At 51.8% G+C, this 22206-nt stretch overlaps 1 protein-coding gene and 1 long non-coding RNA gene across 3 annotated transcripts; one reads left to right on the top strand and one right to left on the bottom strand.

The window, feature by feature from the left end:
* Positions 1 to 471: 471 nt before the first annotated feature.
* LOC139789726 (uncharacterized) lies at positions 472 to 14273 on the bottom strand. 2 transcript variants are annotated; one of them, XR_011723240.1, is made up of 5 exons: positions 14192 to 14273; positions 13167 to 13256; positions 5902 to 6031; positions 1711 to 4597; positions 472 to 1335 (listed from the first exon to the last, which is right to left on the bottom strand). It is a non-coding gene; the product is annotated as an uncharacterized lncRNA (long non-coding RNA). The 2 variants fall into 2 exon arrangements; XR_011723241.1 differs by having other exon boundaries at positions 1855 to 4597.
* Positions 9188 to 21824, top strand: LOC139789725 (endothelial lipase-like). The gene is made up of 10 exons (XM_071730730.1): positions 9188 to 9299; positions 9426 to 9628; positions 11184 to 11363; positions 13025 to 13136; positions 14215 to 14439; positions 15683 to 15925; positions 16800 to 16920; positions 17479 to 17697; positions 18533 to 18625; positions 20138 to 21824. Exons 1-10 carry the CDS (start codon positions 9221 to 9223, stop codon positions 20157 to 20159), a joined length of 1497 nt encoding a protein of 498 aa, XP_071586831.1. The 5' UTR covers positions 9188 to 9220; the 3' UTR covers positions 20160 to 21824.
* The last annotated feature ends 382 nt before the right edge of the window (positions 21825 to 22206 follow it).

Raw genomic sequence — 22206 nt, 5'->3', positions numbered from 1 at the left:
ATGGCCAGAGGGTGATGCAGAGCTCAGGGGGGGACCAGAATCCCCAGGGGGTTCTCAGTCCTTCCCATCTTCACACTGCACATGCTGCAAAGGGATGGGAGAGATGCCCTTTCCTTTGAGACATCAAGGAATGAGAGTGGTTTCAGGGATGGGAGAACTGGTGGCTTCTCAAATTCAGTTAGGGACAGAGGAAATCAGCAATATTGCCACTAGAAGCAAAAGCAACACCTGAAGAGGCTGTGGAGATCTCCAGGGATGGTTTGAGGCTTCCCCTTGTCTCAGGCAGATCTCAGTTCTGCACCCTGCTCAGAATTGAGAAAGTGAAGGGTGCAAGGAGAGGGTGAATGAAAAGCAGGGTGCTGGGGGATCAGGGAATCTCAGAATCAGAGCATGTCAGGCTGGAAGGGACCTCAGGGTCCTCTGGTCCAACTCTTTTAATGCTATTTTTTATAAGAGACATCTCAGCACCCCATTGAGCTGAGACTGCAGACTCAGCAGAACTGGGGAATCCACCTGGGAGAACAAATGATTCCAACCCTGATGTTACCCAGCACCATCTCCTGCTGTTTCTCTCTCTGCCCCAAATTGCTTGTCCCACTTTTCCTGACCAAAACCCCACAAGTCTCTGCTTGTGGTTGAAATTTGAAAGGTTGATTTCCCCTTTTTGTGTGTCCCCTGGTCAAACACTGTCAGAGGATCTCCCACCACAACAAACAATGTAAAATGCAAAAAAAAAAACCATGCAAAAAAGCTATAAAAAACCCCAAAATAAATTAAAAAAATCCATCAGTAGCAAGGGGAAGAACGTGCACGAGCTGTCTGCCCTGACACTGCCCAGCAAGAAAGAATTATCTGGGATTTGGAGCTGTAAAGCTTGTGTGCAAAGCAGCAATAATTCCTAAGTAATTAATTAATCAGTCTTAAAAAATAACTCAATTTCTTTCCTGTCATCCCTGGGGAGCTGAGTGATGTGCTCAGTGTTTCCTCATTTCAGGGTCCATCCAGATTTCCAGGTTTGGGAAAAAGCCTGAATGCCACTGAGATGAAATTTCAAGTGGATTGAGGAGTGTTGAGAATCAAGCTGGAGGTGGGTGGCTTGGGGTTTAGTTGGGGTTTAGCTTTCAGAGAAAGAAGAGATGTCAGCTTACTAATTATTCCACCAAAATGCCAACTTGCAAGATCTTTGAGCTGCTAATTAGTGGGAAGGAGCCCAAAGACAGAGCTGCTGCCTGCTCTGCCTGTTCTTACTGTTTCCTCTTGAAACCCATGGAGTGTTGAGTACAGCTCACTGGTGGTGCTACCACATCCAGACCCGGCCCAAGCATTCCTGCAGACCTGAAAAAAAGGCATGTGAAGAATAAGCACTTTAAGAAATCCCTAAATCAAACAATCACACAGACACACACCCACCCCCCCCCAAGCCCCTCTCTGGACTCTCCAGCAGCTCCAGACTCTGCTTCCAAAAGAGCAGGGAAGGGGTGTGAGGAATTTATGGGTTTTTTTTTTTTTTAATCTTTTCTTTTTGTTGGCTGCAGGAGAGCTGCTGGAGGCTCATCCTCCACCACCTGAAAGGTCAAGTGACAAACTTGTGTCTCACAAACTTCAGAGATGCTTCCCTGATCCCCCACCAAACCAAGACCAGAGGAAAGAGCAGAAGCAAACATTCCCCCCCCCCCCAAAAAAAAAAAACACCCTGACCACCCACCTCACCTCTGCAGTGCCAGTGGGCTTGGCTCCAAGTCCACGTTCAAGCCCAAACATGCCCAGAATTCAGACAGCCTGGATGGCAAAGCCTGAACTTTTGGGTAAAAACCTCGAGAAGGGAGAAAAGAGGCGTCAGCCCTCGGCACAGACCTAAAGCCACCCTTGTCTGCAGAGAGGATGGAGCAGGCCCACCACCCATCACTGGGTCCTCTGTCCAACACAAAGCAGCTGAGCAGCCCGGATCCATCTCACGTCCCGTGGGACGTGCTGGGAATGACAAAGAAATTCCACTTGGCTGCTGGGAGGCAGGGAAGCAGCGTGGGGACGCGCTGAGGTTGCAGCTCTGCTGGGGGCTGGAGGTGGGGGCAGAGCACCTGAAGGTCCCTGCAAGGAAAATTATTCAGTCTGGAGCAACCTGGGGAACTAAGGGAAGGCACAGGGGGGGAATTAGATACAAAGCATCCTAAAAATCATTTGGTGATGCTCAGGCAGGTCTGGGAAAATGGCCCAAGAAAGTGTGGCCGGGAAGAGTTTGGTGCAGGGAGCTGCTCTGGGGAAAGGGGGATCAAAGCCTTCTGGAAAGCTCCCTAGGGGGGGATGGTGATGCCCAGAGGCAGGTACAAAGTGTAACTGTTCCTCCCTGGGTGACAACATTCAGGAGAATTAACATTTCCCCAGGAATGTGAGGATTTATTCCTCAAGGCTCCGGTGCTGCAGCCCAAGCACTGCCCGGAGCAGAGCATGTGCTTGATAAGAACCCAGGGAACAGATGCCAGGGGATTTAATTTGGGACAGGAGGCCCAGGGCAGGTTTGCAGGCTGCTGGCAGGGTCAGCTGTAAATATTCTCTCACAATCAAAGGCATTCATTGAAGGATTACATGCTGGGGGCTTTGTGGTAAAGTAAATTTGCAACTAACAGGACCATTAATAGGCAGACAGTTTAGTTGGCTCCCTGGCTGCCATTTATTTCTCTTCCCCCCACCTCACCCACCCACCCAGAGTCATTTTTACTACATCTAAATCCCATGGGGATGTGGGACTTGAACGTGGCAGCCTAAGAAATCAGCTTAGAGGCAGGAGAGGGGGTTACAGCCACCACAGGGGAGGGGGCTCTCAGGAGTGGGTAGTGCCACCCAGGCATGGGAGCTGATTTTGTAACCTGGTGCTGAGCAGCCTCACCCTCACCAAATCATCTTTTGGTCCTCTGCAGCCTGTTGGGTAGAGAGGCTGCTCTGAAAAGCTGGGTTTGGAAAGCTGAGGAAGGGAGGAGAGACTCCATCTGGCTGGCAAGCAAAAATGGTTTGGGTTTTTTCTTTCTTTTATTCCCCCTTTTTTTCCCTTTTTTTTTTTTTTTTTTTTGATTCTCACAGAGCAAAACCCATCCAGAGATGCTTGGCAAGCAGAAAGTAATAAACTAATCACTGGTGTGATGGGACCTGTGACAAACCAAGAAGTCCTGGGCTTAGCAGGCATGGGGTGATGCAAGGAAAGGGATGTCCTGCCTCTCCAGGACAGCAGAGCCTTGGGATGCAGACATCCATACCCCCATTCCATGCTGGGGGGTTCTCCCAGGGCTTTTGTTCCACCTGGGTGCACCCCAAGGGTGCTGATGTCCAAGCAGCCCTTCCCTCTCCTGGTTTGTTCTCTATTCCTGCTCCCCCATCATCTCAGAAACAAATTAGGCAGAAGGAGCCAAGAGGGAAATGGAGACAAATCCCATTAAATTCTACAGCCTGGGCTGTGTTTTATAATTGAAAAGAAAAACTGTTTTATAACTTAAAAAAAAAAACACTTCCTCTCTCTCCACTCCTCCTCCTATCCTGCAAATCCTCCTCCTTCTTTCATAAGAATGAAAATAAGAGAAAAACCAGGCTGGAAGAACAGAGGGTGTGTAAAACACTCTCAGGTTTCTGAACGTGGGATTTAAAATTTGCAGAGGAGTGATAAAAGCTCCCTGGCACCAAACACCTGACCCAAAGCAATGAAATCCACCTTTGGCTCCTGCAAAGGAGCATCCTTGGCCCCTTGTTGTGCCCTTGCTTAACAAGGACCCCACAAACCCCACATGTGGGGTTGGGCTTTTTCTTTTCCTGGTGATCTCCAGAGATGCTCCCACCAGAATGATTCTACCTCTGCAGGTCTTGGAAGAGGTTTTGCCAAAGGGTTTTTGCCTTGATGCTCAGCTCTTCCGTGGGCTGGGACACTCCTCCTTTTCTGCAAGGAGAGGAGGTGTCAGGATGCTCATTTCCAGGGCAGGGAAATAGAAGCATGAAAAGCTTTACAAAAGGCTCCTGGTGTCAGAGCTGCTGAGCTCCTGCAGAAGAAGACCCTGCCCATAACCCAGGTCTGAGATGTTGGAAAAGGCACTCAAAGTCTTGCTGCTGGATGCAGGGAGCTGGCAACCTCTCAAATTAAATGCTGCTCCTGCAAAACCTGGTTAATCCTTCCCAGGATGGCCAGCAGACTCCAGACCTTGAAATATTTTTGGTGTATACATTTACACATCATCCTGACTTTTCTTTTTGGCTACAGAGAGAAAAGCTGAGCTCCTTCCACATCCTTTCTGCCTCCCCAGCTCTGCTCTGACTCCCCAGGTTTGGTGCTGAAGAGGACACAGCCTTGGCCTAAGCCACCCAGCTGCAAAGAGCTTGGGACTGCAGCTGAGGGGGCCATCAGATCCCAGGATTTTCTGTTTCCTATGAAAATACAAATTCAGAAACATTCCTCTTCTGCTTTTGGGCTGACCTGAGTTCTTGAGGACATCACAGTGGGGCTGGAGAGAAGGAGACAGCCAGAAAGAGGTGTCCAAGAACAGCTTCTGTCTCCCTGGGCACTGTCCTGATCACACCAGCAGCTGGGATGAAGCCTCCCCAGCATCCATCCCTCCACATGCTGTAAATATCAAAATATCATCTATTTTATGTTCAAATATCATTATGTTCCAGTATCATCCCTTTTACCCTGCTTGATTATTTATTACTTATTACAACATCCAGAAATGCCACTGGGGAGCCATGAAATCTTCCCCAGGGAAAAAAAACCAAACTAAGCAAACCCCAGGAATTTCTCCTTCAGAAGATCAGGCTTAATGAAGTGGGATTTTCCAAGCAGTTCTGGGTGGGAATCTTCTTTTCCACCAGGTTACAGAGAGGTCAGTGCAGAGCTGCTCCCCTTGCCTTGACACAATGCCCATCTCAACAGCTCCTGAGCATCTCCCTGGATGATCATCACCTCTCTGGCCAAAGCAGCCTGGAATTATTTGGATGAACTTCACCCTGGCTGTTGCTAAGCTCTTCCCACTGCTCCTGGGGAGAAGAGAAACCTCCATCCTTATCTTTTTTTTTTTAGGTCACTGCTGTTGGGATGCTCCAGGAGCAGAGGTGGCATTGAATCCTAGAATCCCAAATTGGTTTGGGTTAGAAGGGACCTTAAAGCTCCTCCATTCCCACCCCCTTTCCATGGGCAGGGACACCTCCCACCAGCCCAGGTTGCTCCAAGCCCCATCCAACCTGACCTGAGACACTGCCAGGGATGGGGCAGCCACAACTTCCTTGGACAACCTGTGCCAGTGTCTCAGCACCCTCAAATTCAACAATTTCTTCCCATTGTTTAATCTCAATCTCCCCTCTTCAAGGTTAAAGTCATTCCCCTCATCCTGTAACTCCATGCCCTTGTCAAAAGTCCAACTTTTTAATCCACATGTCCAAAAATTACTCAGTTTCACAGATTTTATTTCAGGAGTCGTTTTTGCCTTTTAAAAATGAAAAAAAATCACAGAGTCACAGCCTGGTTTTGGTTGGAAGGGACCTCAAAGCTCCTCCATTCCCACCCCCTTTCCATGGTCAGGGACACCTCCCACCAGCCCAGGTTGCTCCAAGCCCCATCCAACCTGACCTGAGACACTGCCAGGGATGGGGCAGCCACAGCTTCTCTGGGAAACCTGGCACAGGGGCTCAGCACCCTCAAATTCAACAATTTCTTCCCAAGATCTCATCTCAATCCCTCCTCCTTCCTCTTGCAACCTTTTCCCCTCATCCCATCCCTCCCTGCCCTTGTCCCCAGTCCCTCCCCATCTTTCCTGGAGCCCCTTCAGGCACTGGAAGGCAGCACCCAGCTCCCAACCAAGGCTCTCACCCAACCCCAACCCACATGGGGTCAGGAGGCAGTGGGGTTGATCAAGGCTCATAGGGAACCACCTCAGAGTTCTGGGAAGGTGCTGCTGGAAAGTCAGGTTCAGTTTCCCATCATTTTCCTTGCTGCTGACTGGTTTGGGGCTTTGCTCTTCTCCTCAGCTCTGCCCATCATCCACCTCCACCTTTTTTGATTCTGCAAGAATAAACAAGGGGAAAAAAAAAAAAAAAAAAAGAGATCAGGAAAGCCCCACATCCTGAAGCATCACTTCTTCTCCTTACACCACATGCCCCATCCCTGGAACCATTCCAGGGCTCTGAGCAACCTGATCCAGTTGGAGATGTCCCAGGGGTTGGTCTGGATGCCCTTGAAAGGTCCCTTCCCACCCAGACTGTTTGAGGGGACAGCAACGAAATAAAATATCTTCTTAGCAATCAGCAAGTGATAAAACCATAAGCAAGAAAAAAGGGGAACAAAAGGTCAATATTTTACATCAGGGGGTTCAAAACTCTTTGCAAAGCTTCAGGAGGCACCAATAGCCCATGAGCACCCCAACCAGCACAGAACGAGGGTCCCCAGGGGGGCAGTGGGACCAACAGCCTCCCCCTCAGGGTGGTGGGCATGGGAATTTTGGGAACAGCACTGGGGACCCCCCCTCCCCAATGTCTCCTCCCATGGTAACACCACTGGGGACCCCTGGGGCTCACCCACCCCACTTTGACACCTTAGGGTGGCAGCCTGGGGCTCACCCACCCTCCAGTGGCCCCCCCAGGGTCACATCATTGGGGACCCCTGGGGTTCACCCCCCCACAACCTCCAGGCGGAAAGCACTGGGGACCCTCAGGGCTCACCCACCCCCTTTAAAGCCCCCTGCCCTTGGGGTAACAGTGCTGGGGACCCCCTAAACTCACCCCCCTTAGTGACAAGTATGGGGACCCCCTAAACTCAACCCCCCCTCCAGATTTATCCCTCTCCTCCCGGGGCTCAGACTCCCCCCCATGTACCCCGAGGGTGACAGATCTGGGGACCCCCTAAACTCCCCCCCCTCCACGTGTCCCCTCCAGCCCTAGGGACCCCCCAGGGCTCAGACCCCCCCATGCTCCCCCAGGTGACAGATCTAGGGACCCCCTAAACTCACCCCCCCCTTAATGACAAATCTGGGGACCCCCTGAACTCAACCCCCCCTTCTAACTTATCCCTCCCCCCCAAGGGCTGTCACCTGGGGGACCCCCGGGGCTCAGCCCCCCCCCCTCCCATGTCCCTCTAGGGTGACAGATCTGGGGACCCCCTAAATGCCCCCCCCCCCCTTCCAGCTTATTCCTCCCCCCAAGGGCTGTCACCTGGGGGACCCCCGGGGCTCAGACTCCCCCCCATGTCCCCCCAGGGTGACAGATCTGGGGACCCCCTAAACTCACCCCCCCTTAATGACAAATCTGGGGACGCCCTAAAATCAACCCCCCCTCCCAATTTATCCTCTTCCCCCGGGGCTCAGACCCCCCTGTGTCCCCCCAGCTTACAGATGTGGGGACCCCCTAAACTCACCCCCTTTAGTGACAAGTATGGGGACCCCCCAAACTCAACCCCCCCCCTCCCAATTTATCCCTCTCCTCCCGGGGCTCCGCCCCCCCCCATGTCCCTCTAGGGTGACAGATCTGGGGACCCCCTAAATGCCACCCCCCCCCTTCCAGCTTATTCCTCCCCCCAAGGGCTGTCACCTGGGGGACCCCCGGGGCTCAGACTCCCCCCCCCATGTCCCCCCAGGGTGATAGATCTGGGGACCCCCTAAACTCCCTCCCCCTCCACGTGTCCCCCCCAGCCATAGGGACCCCCAAGGCTCAGACACTCCCCCCATAGTCCCCCCCCAGGGCTCAGACACCCCCATGTCCCCCCAGGGTGACAGATCTGGGGACCCCCTAAACTCACTCCCCCCTCCCAATTTATCCCTCTCCTCCCGGGGCTCAGCCCCCCACGTGTCCCTCTAGGGTTACAGATCTGGGGACCCCCTAAACTCAACCCCCTTAGTGACAAGTATGGGGACCCCCTAAACTCAACTCCCCCTCCAGATTTATCCCTCTCCTCCCGGGGTTCAGCCCCCCCCCCCCTTGTACCCCGAGGGTGACAGATCTGGAGACCCCCTAAACTCCCTCCCCCTCCATGTGTCCCCTCCAGCCCTAGGGACCCCCAGGGCTCAGCCTACGTGTCCCCCCCTCAGAGTGACAGATCTGGGGACCCCCTAAACTCAACCCCCATTCCCAGCTTTTCCCAGCTTATCCCCCCACCCAAGGGCTGTCACCTTAGGGACCCCCGGGGCTCAGACTCCCCCCCATGTCCCCCCAGGGTGACGGATCTGGGGACCCCCTAAAATCAACCCCCCCTCCCAATTTATCCTCTTCCCCCGGGGCTCAGACCCCCCTGTGTCCCCCCAGCTTACAGATGTGGGGACCCCCTAAACTCACCCCCCTTAGTGACAAGTATGGGGACCCCCTAAACTCAACCCCCCCCTCCCAATTTATCCCTCTCCTCCCGGGGCTCCGCCCCCCCCCATGTCCCTCTAGGGTGACAGATCTGGGGACCCCCTAAATGCCACCCCCCCCCTTCCAGCTTATTCCTCCCCCCAAGGGCTGTCACCTGGGGGACCCCCGGGGCTCAGACTCCCCCCCCCCATGTCCCCCCAGGGTGACGGATCTGGGGACCCCCTAAACTCCCTCCCCCTCCACGTGTCCCCCCCAGCCCTAGGGACCCCCAAGGCTCAGACACTCCCCCCATAGTCCCCCCCCAGGGCTCAGACACCCCCATGTCCCCCCAAGGTGACAGATCTGGGGACCCCCTAAACTCAACCCCCCCTCCAGATTTATCCCTCTCCTCCCGGGGCTCAGCCCCCCCCCATGTCCTTCTAGGGTGACAGATCTGGGGACCCCCTAACCTCCCTCCCCCTCCACGTGTCCCCCCCATCCCTAGGGACCCCCAAGGCTCAGCCCCCCCTATGTGTGTCCCCCGAATGTGACAGCTCCGTGGGGACCCCCCGGGTGTCCCCCCCGCCCCCTCCCCCCGAGCCCCCCCGGGGGGGGCTCTCGCGCGGCGCCCCCGCCCCCCCGCGTGACCGCGCCCCGCCCCGCCCCGCCCTCCCGCCCTCCCTTCCATTCAAAGTCCTCCCGTGACGTCAGCGGAGGGTGTGACCAATGGCGGCCTCGCTCCGGACAGACCACGCCCCATCGGGCCACTGGCCACGCCCCCTCCGCGCTCCTTAAAGGGGCCCCGCGTCCTCCCCGCCGCGCTGAGCGGTCCCAGTCCCTCTGTCCCCGCTCCTGTCCCTCTGTCCCCGCTCCTGTCCCTCTGTTACCGCTCCTGTCCCCCTTGCTGTCCCTGCTCCTGTCCCTCCGCGCCATGAGGAGGTTCATCCTCTTGCTCTTCATCAGCGTGAGCTGCTGCTGCCTGGTGGCGGTGGCCGCGTTGCCGGCAGGAGGTGGGCACGGGCTGAGGGGAAGGGTGGTGGCGATACCGGTACCGGGGTTTGGTCCAGGAGGTTCTCCTCTGGCTCAGCTCACCCTTCCTTCTCCTCCTCCTCCTCCTCCTCCCTTGGGTTTTGCAGATGCCGCCCCTACCCCCCCCGTGGCGGAGAGGCGGGACGAGCCTGTGCCGCCGGCACCCAAACCCCAGGTGAGGTTCAGCCTCCGCTCCTCGCCACACGCCGAGGAGGATGGGTGTCCGCTCACCATCGGGCACCGGGAAGGGCTGGAGGATTGCAAGTTCAACCTGACTGCCAAGACCTTCTTCATCATCCACGGCTGGACTGTGAGTACGGGGAAGTCCGGGGAGGATCCAGGGGATGCTTGGACAGAGCGAACTGCCCTAAAAGGGACCCGAAACTCATCCATTCCCACCCCCTTTCCATGGGCAGGGACACCTCCCACCAGCCCAGGTTGCTCCAAGCCCCATCCAACCTGACCTGAGACACTGCCAGGGATGGGGCAGCCACAGCTTCTCTGGGAAACCTGGCACAGGGGCTCAGCACCCTCAAATTCAACAATTTCCTCCTCATCTCCAACCTCAATCTCCCCTTTCTCTCCAAGTTTTAACCCATTTCCCTTGTCCTCTCCCTACCCCCCCGTGTCCAAAGCCCTCCCCCAGCTTTCTTGGAGCCCCTTCAGATATTGGGAGGTTGCTCTGAGCTCACCTGGGAGCCTCCTCTTCTCCAGGCTGGAATATGAGCTTGATTTGAACCCTTGGGTAAAGGTGGATTTGTGAATCCTTTTGAGACTCACACCAAAGAATTTCCTCCTAAGATCTCACCTCAGTCTCCCCTCCTTAAGTTTCAAACCCTTCCCCCTCATCCCATCCCTCCCTGCCCTTGTCCCCAGTCCCTCCCCAGCTTTCCTGGAGCCCCTTCAGGCACTGGAAGGTGCTCTAAGGTCTCCCTGCAGCCTTCTCTTCTCCAGCCTGAACAACCCCAACTCTCTCCCCTGGCTCCAGAGCTGCTCCAGCCCTCCCAGCATCCCACATGGAATATGTGGGAATGGGGACATGTTTGGAGCCCTGTGGCTCTTTAGGGGGGTTTCCTGGTGTCCCAGGGGCAGAGAGGGTCCTACTTAAGGACTTGATGAACTCCCCCAGCTCCTTCCCAGCTGCTCAAGGTCAGTTCAGAGCTGTCACACAGGACCCTGGTGAAGGGCACTTGGGATGTGGGCTTGGAGCACCCTGGGCTGGTGGGAGATATCCCTGCCCGTGGAAAGGGGTTGGAACAAAAGGATCTTTAAGATCCCAATGGATGATCTTGAAGGTGTCTTCCAACCTATTCCATGATCCTCTAACTGCAGGTGGCACTGGGTCTGTGCAGACTTTGCAGACATTGCAGACTTTGTCACTTTAGGTGGGTGCCCACAGCGTTTTCCTGCTGCTTGGTCTCCTTGATAAAGAAACTGAGGGCAGAGAGAGACTTTTATCAAACTTTTCTTTTTCTGCATGTGATTAGGGCTGAGAGAGTAGCACAGGAGGGGATATATCAGCCCTCTCAGGGCTAATGCAAAGGGCAGTGCCAGGCCCAGGGAAATAATTCTGCAATCCATCAGAATTTCTGAACCCCTGGAGAAAGAGAGGGATAAGGTGGCAGGGGATAAATGCCTCTCCCTCCTACCTTGAAAGGTGAAGCAGTAATGACACCCAGAGCTCCCCCAAACCTGTTTTTCTTACTCCAGCAGAGCAGGGCTGAGAATGAAATGGGGCTCTCAGAGGAGCAGCATCCAGCTGGGGCAAAATATGTAAATGGGATGCAAATAGCTGAACTGGAGTGAGGTGGGAGGAGGGGGGGGAATGTGTGATTTGGGAACTCAACACCTGAACCTCTTTTCAGATGAGTGGCATGTTTGAAACCTGGCTGGGCAGCTTGGTGTCTGCTCTTCAGGAGAGGGAGAAGGATGCCAACGTGGTGGTGGTGGACTGGCTGCCTCTTGCCCACCAGCTCTACACTGATGCTGTCAACAACACCCGGGTGGTTGGAAGGAGCATTGCCAGGCTGCTGGACTGGTTGCAGGTAACCTGGCTTCCAGGTTGTTGGCATTATCCACCAGGGATTGTTGCACAAGGGGAGGGAGGCCACGCCAGCACTGAAGCCCTGCTGTAATCCAACCCCCCAGGCTTGCTGGGGAAGGTGGGGCCTCCACTGAGCAAGTGCTGAGGCTCTTTCATAGAATAAAAAATCATTAAGATCTCCAAGATCAACCCAGCACCATCAAGGTGGGAACACAAACCCAGCATGAGCAGGTGCTATGAGTCCCATTTAAAGATTTTATTTTTGGTTGGAAAACCCTTGAAGGACATCAACTCCAACCCTTAACCCAGCACTGCCCCATGTCCCTCAGCACCACATCTCCAGGGCTTGGAAATCCCTCCAGGAATGATGGGGACTCCAGCCCTGCCCTGGGCAGCCTGGGCCAGGCCCTGACAACCCTTGCCAGGGAGAAATTCTTCCCAAGCTCCAATCTAAACCTCCAGCTCAATTCCTCTTCTCCCATCCCTTCTTCCTTGGGAGCAGAGCCCGACCCCCCCTGGCTCCAACCTCCTCTCAGGGGGTTGCAGAGAGCCAGAAGCTCTCCCCTCAGCCTCCTTTGCTCCAGGATCAACACCCCCAGCTCCCTCAGCTGCTCCTGGGCAGACTTCTGCTCCAGACCCTTCCCCAGCTCTTTCTCTCTCTTTATTTCACACCTCCAGCTCCCATGGCCATCAGCCACCCTGTCACCCAGTCAGGAGCTGGGCCATGGATTTGAGATCCCTCCAGGAATGTTGGGGACTCCAGGCCCTGCCAACCCTTTCCAGGGAGAAATTGCTCCCCAGCTCCAACCTAAACCTCCCCTAAAGGGTCAGTGTAGGGTCAGGAGATGCCACCTGTCCCCATGGGGGTCCTGAGCTTGCTGTGCCACCCTGAGCTCTGCAGCCTCTGCACGTGGGTCTGGAGTGGCTCTGAGCACAGTTACACTTGGAGGGATCTCATCAGGGGCTGCAGAGAGTCACACAATCCTTGGGCTTGGAAAAAAACCTTGGAGAGCATCAACTCCAACCCTTAACCCAGCCCTGCCAAGGCCACCCCTGCCCCATGGCCCTCAGCACCACATCTCCAGGGCTTGGAAATCCCTCCAGGAATGATGGGGACTCCAGCCCTGCCCTGGGCAGCCTGGGCCAGTGCTTCCCCACTCTTTCAGTAAATAAATTTTTCTTAATATGCAATCCAATTTTTCCCTGGAGATGTGGCTCCTCAGTGTGATGGTGAAGTAGACTTTCAAATTTGGAGCCCTTCCTCCTGTCTGAGCAGCCTGAACTCACAACTTGGGCATTCATAGCAAGCTTGGCAAGAGAAGGGGAAGGAAAAGCCCATGGTGCTCCACTTGGCACTTGAGGCCACAGGCAGAGCTCTGTTGGCAGCTCCCTGGGGAAAGGCTGCTCCAGATGGTGTTTAAATAAAGAATATTGTAATTGGGCTGGGGAGCTGAGTAGTGTGGCTGGGGAAAAGCCACAAGTGCCATCCAAACCATTTAATTTGGACTTGTCTGGATGGAATAAAGAACAAAACTTGCCTGCCTGCCCCCTTCCCTCTGATCTCTTCTTAGAATTGGATACCTTACAGTCCTGGATAAAAGCAGATGCCCTCAAGGACAAGGGGGAAGATAATCCTATATTTTTTTTTTTTTCTCCTTGCAGGAGAACCCACACTTCCAGCTGGAGAATGTCCACCTGATTGGGTACAGCCTGGGTGCCCACGTTGCTGGCTTTGCTGGTAACCATGTCCATGGGACAATTGGCAGAATTACAGGCAAGTGGCTTTTGAAGCCATCTCTCTTACCTTTCCTTGGCAGCAGAGAGTTTCCCCAAAGAGGCTCCACTTCCTCTGGTGTTGGTTTGGCTTTTCTCAGTCAGAAATGATGTTTCCTACCTGTGGGGAACGTGGGTCTCTTCAAATGAGAAAGTATTTTAATTTTGAAGCCCAAATTTTGCAGGGGTTTCAGTGAAAAGCCTTTAAGAGGAGAACCTGTCCTGGAGTAGTTTTGAACCCAAATTTAATTTAAAATAATGTCCAGGTCAAGCTCTTCCTAGGCAAATCACTCTGAGTGATACTGGTTTGGTCATGAGAGCTCATAAATTAATGAAGTGAGAGCTCTTGGGTGCAATCTGTCCTATGGGGGATGCTTGGTCAAAAAAAAGACCAACAAACCCACCCCCCCCTCATTCTGAAAACATCTTGAAAAGAAAGCTCTGACTCCAGAGGAAAGCTGGATTCAACCCATGAGAACTTAGGGCATGGTACAAGGGGTTGCATCAAGTGTGTGTGGGGGGGAATTCCTCAGAATTTTAGCAGTAAAAATCTGTATTTGGTGAAGCAAGGAAAAAAAAAAAAAAAAAACAAAAAAAACAAATTGGGGAATGCTTCAGGAGCAAAGTTTCAGCTTGGGGGGGAGGTTCAGAGGTTGAACAGAACATCCCAAACCCACCATGGGATCTCAGATGCAGGGATGACCTGGCTGCTGCTTCAACTTGGATTAATCCCTCCATATGTCCAGTCTGGAAATAGGTGAAATGTTGCCAGGACAGCATTTCTGACAGTCTCTGAGGGGTGCTTGACCTCTGCTGGTCTTAGGACATCTACACAGACCCATTGCTTCCAGCAGGCAAGCTGAGACCATCCCTGTGCAGCAAACTGGTGCTCCCACTGGGTTGTTTTGCACCAAAAGGGGTGTGGGACATCTGTTTTTTGGTCCCTCAGTGGGATACATCTTAGGGGACAGCATCTTCAGTGAAGCAGGGACTGCCTGGGTTGTGAGGGCTGGTAGCTCCTGGCTATGTTCTGCATGGAATAATCCAGTTTCTTACCTGGAATCTGTCTCTACCACCAGGCTTGGATCCAGCTGGCCCCATGTTTGAAGGAGTGGACCCCAGCAGGCGCCTGTCCCCTGATGATGCCAACTTTGTGGATGTCCTGCACACCTACACCAGGGAAACACTGGGTGTTAGCATTGGGATCCAGATGCCTGTGGGACACGTTGACATCTACCCCAACGGGGGAGACTTCCAGCCTGGCTGTGGATTAAGTGATGTCCTGGGAGCAATTGCTTATGGCAGTAAGTTCTCACCCCTTGCTTTGCCTCTGCTCAGGGCAGACTCCACACAGAGACTTGGGTTGAAGCTGGGGGTTGGTCTGATTTACAAGGGCAGAAGAAACTATTTTTTTTTTTTAACTTTGAAACTGCCTTTCCTTGAAACTGCAACTGTTAGTTGCTAGAAACTAGACCTGAAGTAGAATGTTCTTGCTCCTTAACAACTGATTGTAAACAGTGGTCATTATACTGCTGGCTCTAGAATCCTCTTTACATCTTTTATTTTTTTTTTGTAGTAGACACTAAATGAATCATAGAGGCATAGAATGGTTTGGGTTGGAAGGGACCTTAAAGCTCATCCACTTTCCAAACCCATTGTGTCCCCTCAGCATCTGAAAAAAATGTTGCCTGAACACACCCCAGAGTGACTCTGTTGGAAAGGTTGGGTCTAGAGCCTGAGTGCTCCACAGATCACAGAATCCCAGACTGGTTTGGGTTGGAAGGGATCTTCAAGATCATCTCATTCCAACCCCTTTCCATGGGCAGGGACACCTCCCACCAGCCCAGGTTGCTCCAAGCCCCATCCAACCTGACCTGAGACACTGCCAGGGATGGGGCAGCCACAGCTTCTCTGGGAAACCTGGCACAGGGGCTCAGCACCCTCACATTCAACAATTTCCTCCTCTTTCATCTTGAAACCCTTCCCCCTCATCCCATCCCTCCCTGCCCTTGTCCCCAGTCCCTCCCCAGCTTTCCTGGAGCCCCTTCAGGCACTGGAAGGTGCTCTAAGGTCTCCCTGCAGCCTTCTCTTCTCCAGCCTGAACAACCCCAACTCTCTCAGCCTGTTAAATTGAAATTTTGCAATCACCTTGAAATTTGATGGCAGGGACTGAGCATCTCACTAAAGTATTCATTTCACAGCCCAAAGTCTTCAATTACACAGCACAAATATAAGAAATAATCTCACCTTTAAGACTTCAGAGGTGCTGCAGCTCTCTGAGCATTTTTCTGGCCTCCTCTGGACACGTTCCAAGAGCTCCATTATCCTTTTTGAGTTGGGGGCTCCAGAGCTGGACCCAGTACTGCAGGTGAGGTCTCAGCAGGGAAAATGAGAAGTCTTGAAGCATCTTCTTGCATTGCTGCTGTTTAAAAACCATTCCAGTTGGGCCACCCTCAGATCATTTTGGGCTCTAAAAACCTGCGGCTCGCTCCCATCTGCCGGCGTGCTAAACAAAAACCTCTCCTCTTTTCACCTCTGCTTCTTTAGCCATTGGGGAAGTTGTGAAATGTGAACACGAGAGATCCGTGCACCTTTTTGTGGACTCCTTGGTGAACCAGGACAAGCAGAGCTTTGCCTTCCAGTGCACTGATTCCAGTCGCTTCAAGAAGGGGATTTGTCTGAGCTGCCGCAAGAACCGCTGCAACGGCATCGGCTACAACGCCCGCAAGACCCGGAACAGAAGGAACAGCAAAATGTACCTAAAAACCAGAGCTGACATGCCCTTCAAAGGTAAGCTCTGCCCTCTCTGCTGGAGCTGTAAAAGTAGGCTCCCAAAGTCACTTTTGGGGAAGGCAGAGAGGTGGGAGAGGTGGTGTCACCTCCAGGCAGCGGTGTGTCACCCGGAGCTGGCTGCGGGGTTGTCCTTGGGGGTTCTCGTGGCTCCTTGCTCCCTGAAAAATCAGTGGGGTGGTTTTGAGCTGGAAGAGGGGTGATGGAGATGAGATCTTAGGAATGAAGGCTTTGCTGGGAGGGTGGTGAGTTGGGGGTGTTCAGCCTGGAGAAGAGAAGGCTGCAGGGAGACCTTAGAGCACCTTCCAGTGCCTGAAGGGGCTCCAGGAAAGCTGGGGAGGGACTGGGGATGAGAACATGGAGGGATGGGATGAGGGGGAAGGGTTTTAAACTGGAAGAGGGGAGATTTGTATCAGATCTTAGGAAGAAATTGTTGAATTTGAGGGTGCTGAGCCCCTGTGCCAGGTTTCCCAGAGAAGCTGTGGCTGCCCCATCCCTGGCAGTGTCTCAGGTCAGGTTGGATGGGGCTTGGAGCAACCTGGGCTGGTGGGAGGTGTCCCTGCCCATGGAAAGGGGGTGGGAATGGGTGGTTTTTCAGGTCACTTAAGTCTGGAATTCTGTGATTTTGACCTTAAGGACATTCTGCCTTTTGGATGGAAGTGTGGTTTTTACATGTCCTGCTTGCAAATCTCCCCAGCCTTAGAGCAGTGTAAGGTGTGGGAGCCCTCCCCAGTGTGGCCCTGCTGTTGTCCAGTTGTCACCTCCCTAATTAATAAGGGCAGGAAATGGGAGCCCTGACATCTCAGTACCTGAGGATCAAGCCTTTGTTGTCTCTTGGCAAAGCTGATTCCACCTGTGCTCTCCTTCTTTCCAGTCTACCATTACCAGATGAAAATGCATGTCTTCAGCTACAAGAGCTTGGGAGAGGCTGACCCCACTTTCTCTGTCACCCTTCATGGCACCAATGGAGATTCTGAACCTCTTGCTCTAGAAATGTAAGTTGTGGTGCTGTGTTCACCTCACCTAAGGGACCAGACAAGGTGGCACCACTCTTTTTTTTTTTTCCTCTGCTAACACTACTTGAGCTCAGCAGCCTCCCTCCACCACCATTCAAAACAGCCCTTTGAATAACTTAATTATGATTTATTGCTGAGAGAGCAATTTGGTGTCCCCAGTCCTCTCCATATTAGCTTCAGAGCTCACTGCTGAAGTATTTTTACTTTTCCCCTCTATCATCTGGTTAAAATCTAGAAGCACCCCTATCTCTGGAGGCATTGCTGGCTTCCTTTCCCCTCCTCCCAAAGGGAACACAAAGCATGGATTTCACCTTGGAGCTATGGAAGGCTGGCTGAGCCAGCTACAGGATGCACTGTATGGCCCCAGCTATCCAAACTGACTTTCTTGAGTGTCATCAGTAATTAAGAGGTGGCAGTTGACCACGGAGCACTTGATAAGCTCCAAAGGGTTCTGTTTATCTCCTTGCATGGAATGAAGGAGCACCTGGCCTGGTTCCATGACGCAGAAATGTTGATTCTCCCTCCTTTGTCTTTCAGGCTCGATCAAATTGGCCTAAATGCAACTAACACCTTCCTGGTTTATACAGAAGAGGACATGGGTGAACTTTTAAAAATCAAACTCACCTGGGAGGGAACCTCTCAGTCATGGTATGAATTATGGAAGGAGCTGAAGAGCTACTGGTACAGGCCTGTGAAGTCTCCCCAGGAGCTGCACATCAGACGCATCCGGGTGAAATCTGGGGAAACACAACAGAGGTAGGAATTGGGCTGGGCTCCTTGGAACCTCAACCCAAAGGAGAAATGCTCAGAAAAATGAGGAGTTTGAAGTTAGTTAGGAGCCTGAACTGCCTTTTCATTTTCAGTGCTTCCTCATGGTGTTTGGGGGGTGGGCTACTGGGCTTGAAGCAAAGCCAGTCACTGCTGAGGACATTTGGGGACAGCATTTTGCTTTATTTAGCTCCTCTGGCACTTCCCTGCCTGCCCCTGGGAGCTAAATTAGCTGACTTCAAGATGGTTTGGATGGTACCTGAAGGGTTAAAGCAGTGACAGAGCCCAAAAGAGTGACACATCAGTGGGCACGGCTGTTATGTGATCTGGCACAACCAGCTCGACCTCAAACCACAACTGGTGACACGGTGACACCAACTCCTTAAACACTAGATTACTCCTTCTGAGGTCCTGGTGATAAGAAAGCTGCCTGAGCAACCAAGGAGCTGGAAAAGTGCCAAGTGTGGAGCCCCAGGGTCCCAAATCTTCTGTTCATGTTTTTCTGAAGGTAACCCAGATCTGTAGGAGCTCAGGAGTAGATACTGATAACTTCCCACCTTTCTCAGAGCTCTAAATAAGCCTCTCTTACCATCTGCCAGGTTTTGGCATCCTAATTTCTGCATCCTCTGAAATGCAGGGGTAGGAGAAGCAAAGATCCCCCCCAAAAATATTAAAGTAGGAGATAAACCAGCTGCTCAACAGCCTAATGTGCTCCACAGGGAGGACTTAAACCCACCAACTTGATTGCAGTCCATATGCCACATTATTTATTGCTCCTGGAAACAAAGAATACCTTCTCTTGACTTCTGATTGCTTTTCCTAGGTTTGCTTTCTGTGTGGAGGATCTCCAGCTCACCAGTATAGCTCCTGGTAAAGAGCTCTGGTTTGTCAAGTGCACAGAGGACTGGCATAAGAGGTAAGGGGAAATCAGCTATCTTATTCCTGGGGTTGTGGACCCAGTTTTAATTTTTTATTTAGACTCCTGGAATCACTTTAACTTTTTTAAAAAATGGATAAATTCTAGCCTAAGATCTCCAGCTACTAGACTTAATGTTCATGTGTGCCTTAAGTCTCACTAACCAGGTGATATTATCCTCACTTCTGATCTGTTTGTCACCCTGTAGCTTGACATACTTAGCACCAAACTGGTGTAACACAATCCCTGAGCCTAAAGACCCCATTTGCTTGCCACCAGGGTATTTGCTAAAAATGAGGTGCTACCAACACCCAAAATCTGTGCACTAGTGGAGAGGTAGTTGGAGGCATCTGTTAAGTGCCCTGTAAAACAAGGGGGAGCTGGGAGTCCAGGGATTGTCCTCAAAGATCCTTTCAGCCTGGGGAAAGGTCTGGAGCTGCCAAGAAACCTCTTGATTCAAGTCTGAGCTCAGCTACAGCAGCTGAGGACTTGCCAAGGGTGTTCCAGGGCTGACTCCTCCCTCTTCATCTCCAGCTCTGCTCATCTCTTTTGGTCCAAGAGTGTCCAAACTCAGCACGTTGCCCTGCTTAACCCTCTGGGGAACTTCCCAACCACTTCAGATCAGTCCTTGGAGCCTGACTTCCAGTAATGAGAGTTTCTGATTGCTTCAGACTGCCCCTGGTGATGTTTTGAGTGAAGCTTTGCTCAGCTGACTAAACCATCACCTCCTTCCGAAGAAGCCCAACCTTTTGGCCTCTCTTAAATGTCAGTTTGTAAACCTAGAGCTTTGTGGCTCTTAATCCAGAGACAAAATGCTTGTCAGGGCTAGCAAAGCCAAGGTGGAAGTTGTGCTCTGTGTGACCTTCTTGGGTGGCAGCTCCAGTTTCTGAGCCTGAGCTCTGGGACTGTTCCAGCTTTGGCAGAAACCAGCACGCTGGGTTCAATCCAGTAGCAAGGGAGAAAAAATGTGAATGAAAAACCCTGGGCCAAAAAAACTTCCTGCTGGGCTTGCAAGATCAGGTAAATGGTCCTGCAGGTCCAATAAAAAGTTGTTTGGATACACTGCTCTGTGAACCCCCATAAAACACAACTGTTTCCTGCTATACCTGTGGAGTAGGGCTTTGGCAGGAGGTGGAGGAGCAGATCTGAGCTTCCTCCTAAAGATAAAAAAATTCTTTTGCTGCTCAGCTCTGCCAAGTCCCTGGAAAATTCTAGTTCTCCCTGGAGACTGAGTCTGCAGACATCTGTCCATCCTGAGTGGACCCAAGCAGGCTGAGAGCTGGGATTTCTGTTTGCAGGCTGATGGTGGGCATGATGTCTGCTCCAGGTTCTCACTGAGTAGCTACTGAGCAAAATGCTGCTTTGACAGAAGAAACCATCAAAAAACACTCTCTAAACATGTTCTTGGTGGCCTGGAGTTTCTTAGGAATTATTTGTGACTTCTCTTAACTGCTGCATATAACCTGTTTTGTTTGTTTTGTGTGTTTGTTTTTTGTTTTTTTTTTCCCCCAGATCTGTCTCAAATTCACTCTGAAGACTTCTCTAAAGTCTCACAACTGAGCAGCCTAGAGATGCATGAAGACTGAAAATGCAAGTGGCAAGATGCTCTGGCACAAAATCTGGCTTGGTAGCACTTAAAACAAATAGCTCTTCAGGACAAACCATCCTGGATCAGCTGGAAGACCCTGAGGAGCATTTGTAGGACTGTGGTCCTAGACTTAGAATAACTAAAAAAACTCCCTTCTCCCTTCCCCAAGGAGCCTGATTGGTGCATCCAACCTTACCTTGACCTGTTACACACTGCATTTCCTGCCCTGCTCCCCTTCACCAGGACTCCAGATGAGATCTTCAAGGATCTAAACCTCAGCAATGATCTTCTGGTCTGCCTGCCAGTGGAGTTGAGAAGATAAAGCAGCCCAAGTGCCCATCAGAGTGCTGGGAGCAGAGCTGCCAAGATAAACATCAGCACTTAAGCCTAGGAGCTCCTGTGGGTCCCAGCAGCACTGTGGGGAGAAGAGAAGAGCCCAGGTTGAATGTGAGGGGTGGTTGAGGGGAGGGGTGGGAAGAAGCACAGTGCCACTTCTCTTCGAGTTGTCCTTTGCTTACCTTAAAAATAAGCTGTTCTGTAGCTGACTGCTACCAAAATCTGTGACCTCAGAAGGTAGCACTCTGTCCTCCTTGTACCTGGGGCAAAAGAAAGTGCAGGTTGAGGGGTGGCAGCTGCTCCTTGCTCCCCCCTCACTGTCCTCTGCCATGGGTTGAGCTCTTCAGAAGAAGCAAAGCTGCTCTTCTGACTGGAGGAGAGGAGGAAGGTGATGGAGCATCCTGCACCAGCTCCTTGGAACTACTGAGAACACGTTCACCTCTGTCCAGATGCTGCTGTGGTGCCAATGTGTCATTAAGACCTTATTTTTTATTTTTTTTTTAATTTGTGTGACAAGTATTTATCTGAGCTGGACACCATCCTACCCTCCTTGCCACCATGGCCTGGCTGGATTCCCTGCTGCCAGATGAGCTTGGCTTTGCACCCTGTTTGACATCTTTCCAACTGCCTTGTTTGCTGCAGCAGAGTGGACCTTGTCAGGGGTGAAGCAGATTATTGTGGGTTTATTTTATTTTATTTTTTTCTTTCTGGAAGGAGAATTGGTGTAACTACTCTGAAACTGTTGGCAGGCAGAAAGCCAAGCTCAAATTAACAGTGTTGCCAGATGGTGGACTGAGTTGTGAAGACTTAGCAAGTCCTTCTGAGGTCTGCAGTTCTCTTGCTGAGCTTCAGGAGAATATCTGAGATATTCAAAGCTTGAGGAGGTTCTGAGCACCCTGATCTAGGTGAGGGTGTCCCTGCTGACTGCAGGGGGTTGGACTGGGTGGCCTTTAGAGGTCCCTTCCAACCCAAATTATTCTGTGATTCAATCCAACCAAAGCAAGCACAGTTGGAGATTTTTTTTTTTCCTTTAATGCAGAAAAAAAAAAAAAAAAAAAAAAAAAAAAAGAGCCTTTGGTCTCTGACTTCTCACCGTGCCATACTCAGAGTGCTTTCAAAGCCCTGTTTGTATATTGTGGTTTTTGTATGACTTAAAAACATAATTTATTTCTCATATTGTACATATGTAAAGTTTTAAAACGCTTTGGGTAACAGTTTTTATAAGCCTTGAGACAAAAAAAAAAAAAAAAAAAATAAAGGGCTTTCTAAAAATCACTGAAGTCTTGGGATTGATCTACCCCAACCTTTCAAACACTTTGCCAGAATAACAGTGGCCAGCTTGGCCCTGTCCTGCAGGTCCCTCAGAGCAGCAGAAAGGGGACAAGAAGGCAGAGCATCAGGCAGGAAGGTGCCCTTCTCCAGGACCCTTCTTCCAAGTTCTCTCTGGGCTGTGTTGCCAAAGGAGGCTTCTTCCTTCCTCCCCCAATTCCTACAGGAATGGAGCAAAGGCACAGAATTATTCTGCCTGGAAAAAATCTTGGAGATCACCAAGTCCAAGCTAGTGGGGCTAAACCACATCCGTCAACACTTCCAGGGATGGGGCTTTATTCACCTGGGCCAGTGTTTAATTACCCTTTCTGGGAAGAAGTTTTTCCTC

Source organism: Heliangelus exortis, chromosome Z (genome assembly GCF_036169615.1).
Source record: "Heliangelus exortis chromosome Z, bHelExo1.hap1, whole genome shotgun sequence".
Classification (NCBI taxonomy): domain Eukaryota; kingdom Metazoa; phylum Chordata; class Aves; order Apodiformes; family Trochilidae; genus Heliangelus; species Heliangelus exortis.
Note: the sequence above shows the minus strand (reverse complement) of the source record. Positions and strands in the feature narration are given on the sequence as shown.

Bases quoted from the DNA above. Each gene is read 5' to 3' on its own strand.
- LOC139789725 (XM_071730730.1), top strand. From the start codon at position 9,221: ATGAGGAGGTTCATCCTCTTGCTCTTCATCAGCGTGAGCTGCTGCTGC. The intron at 14,440-15,682 runs GTAAGTTCTCAC...CTGCTTCTTTAG, and splicing joins GGGAGCAATTGCTTATGGCA to CCATTGGGGAAGTTGTGAAA. The intron at 17,698-18,532 runs GTAGGAATTGGG...TGCTTTTCCTAG, and splicing joins TCTGGGGAAACACAACAGAG to GTTTGCTTTCTGTGTGGAGG.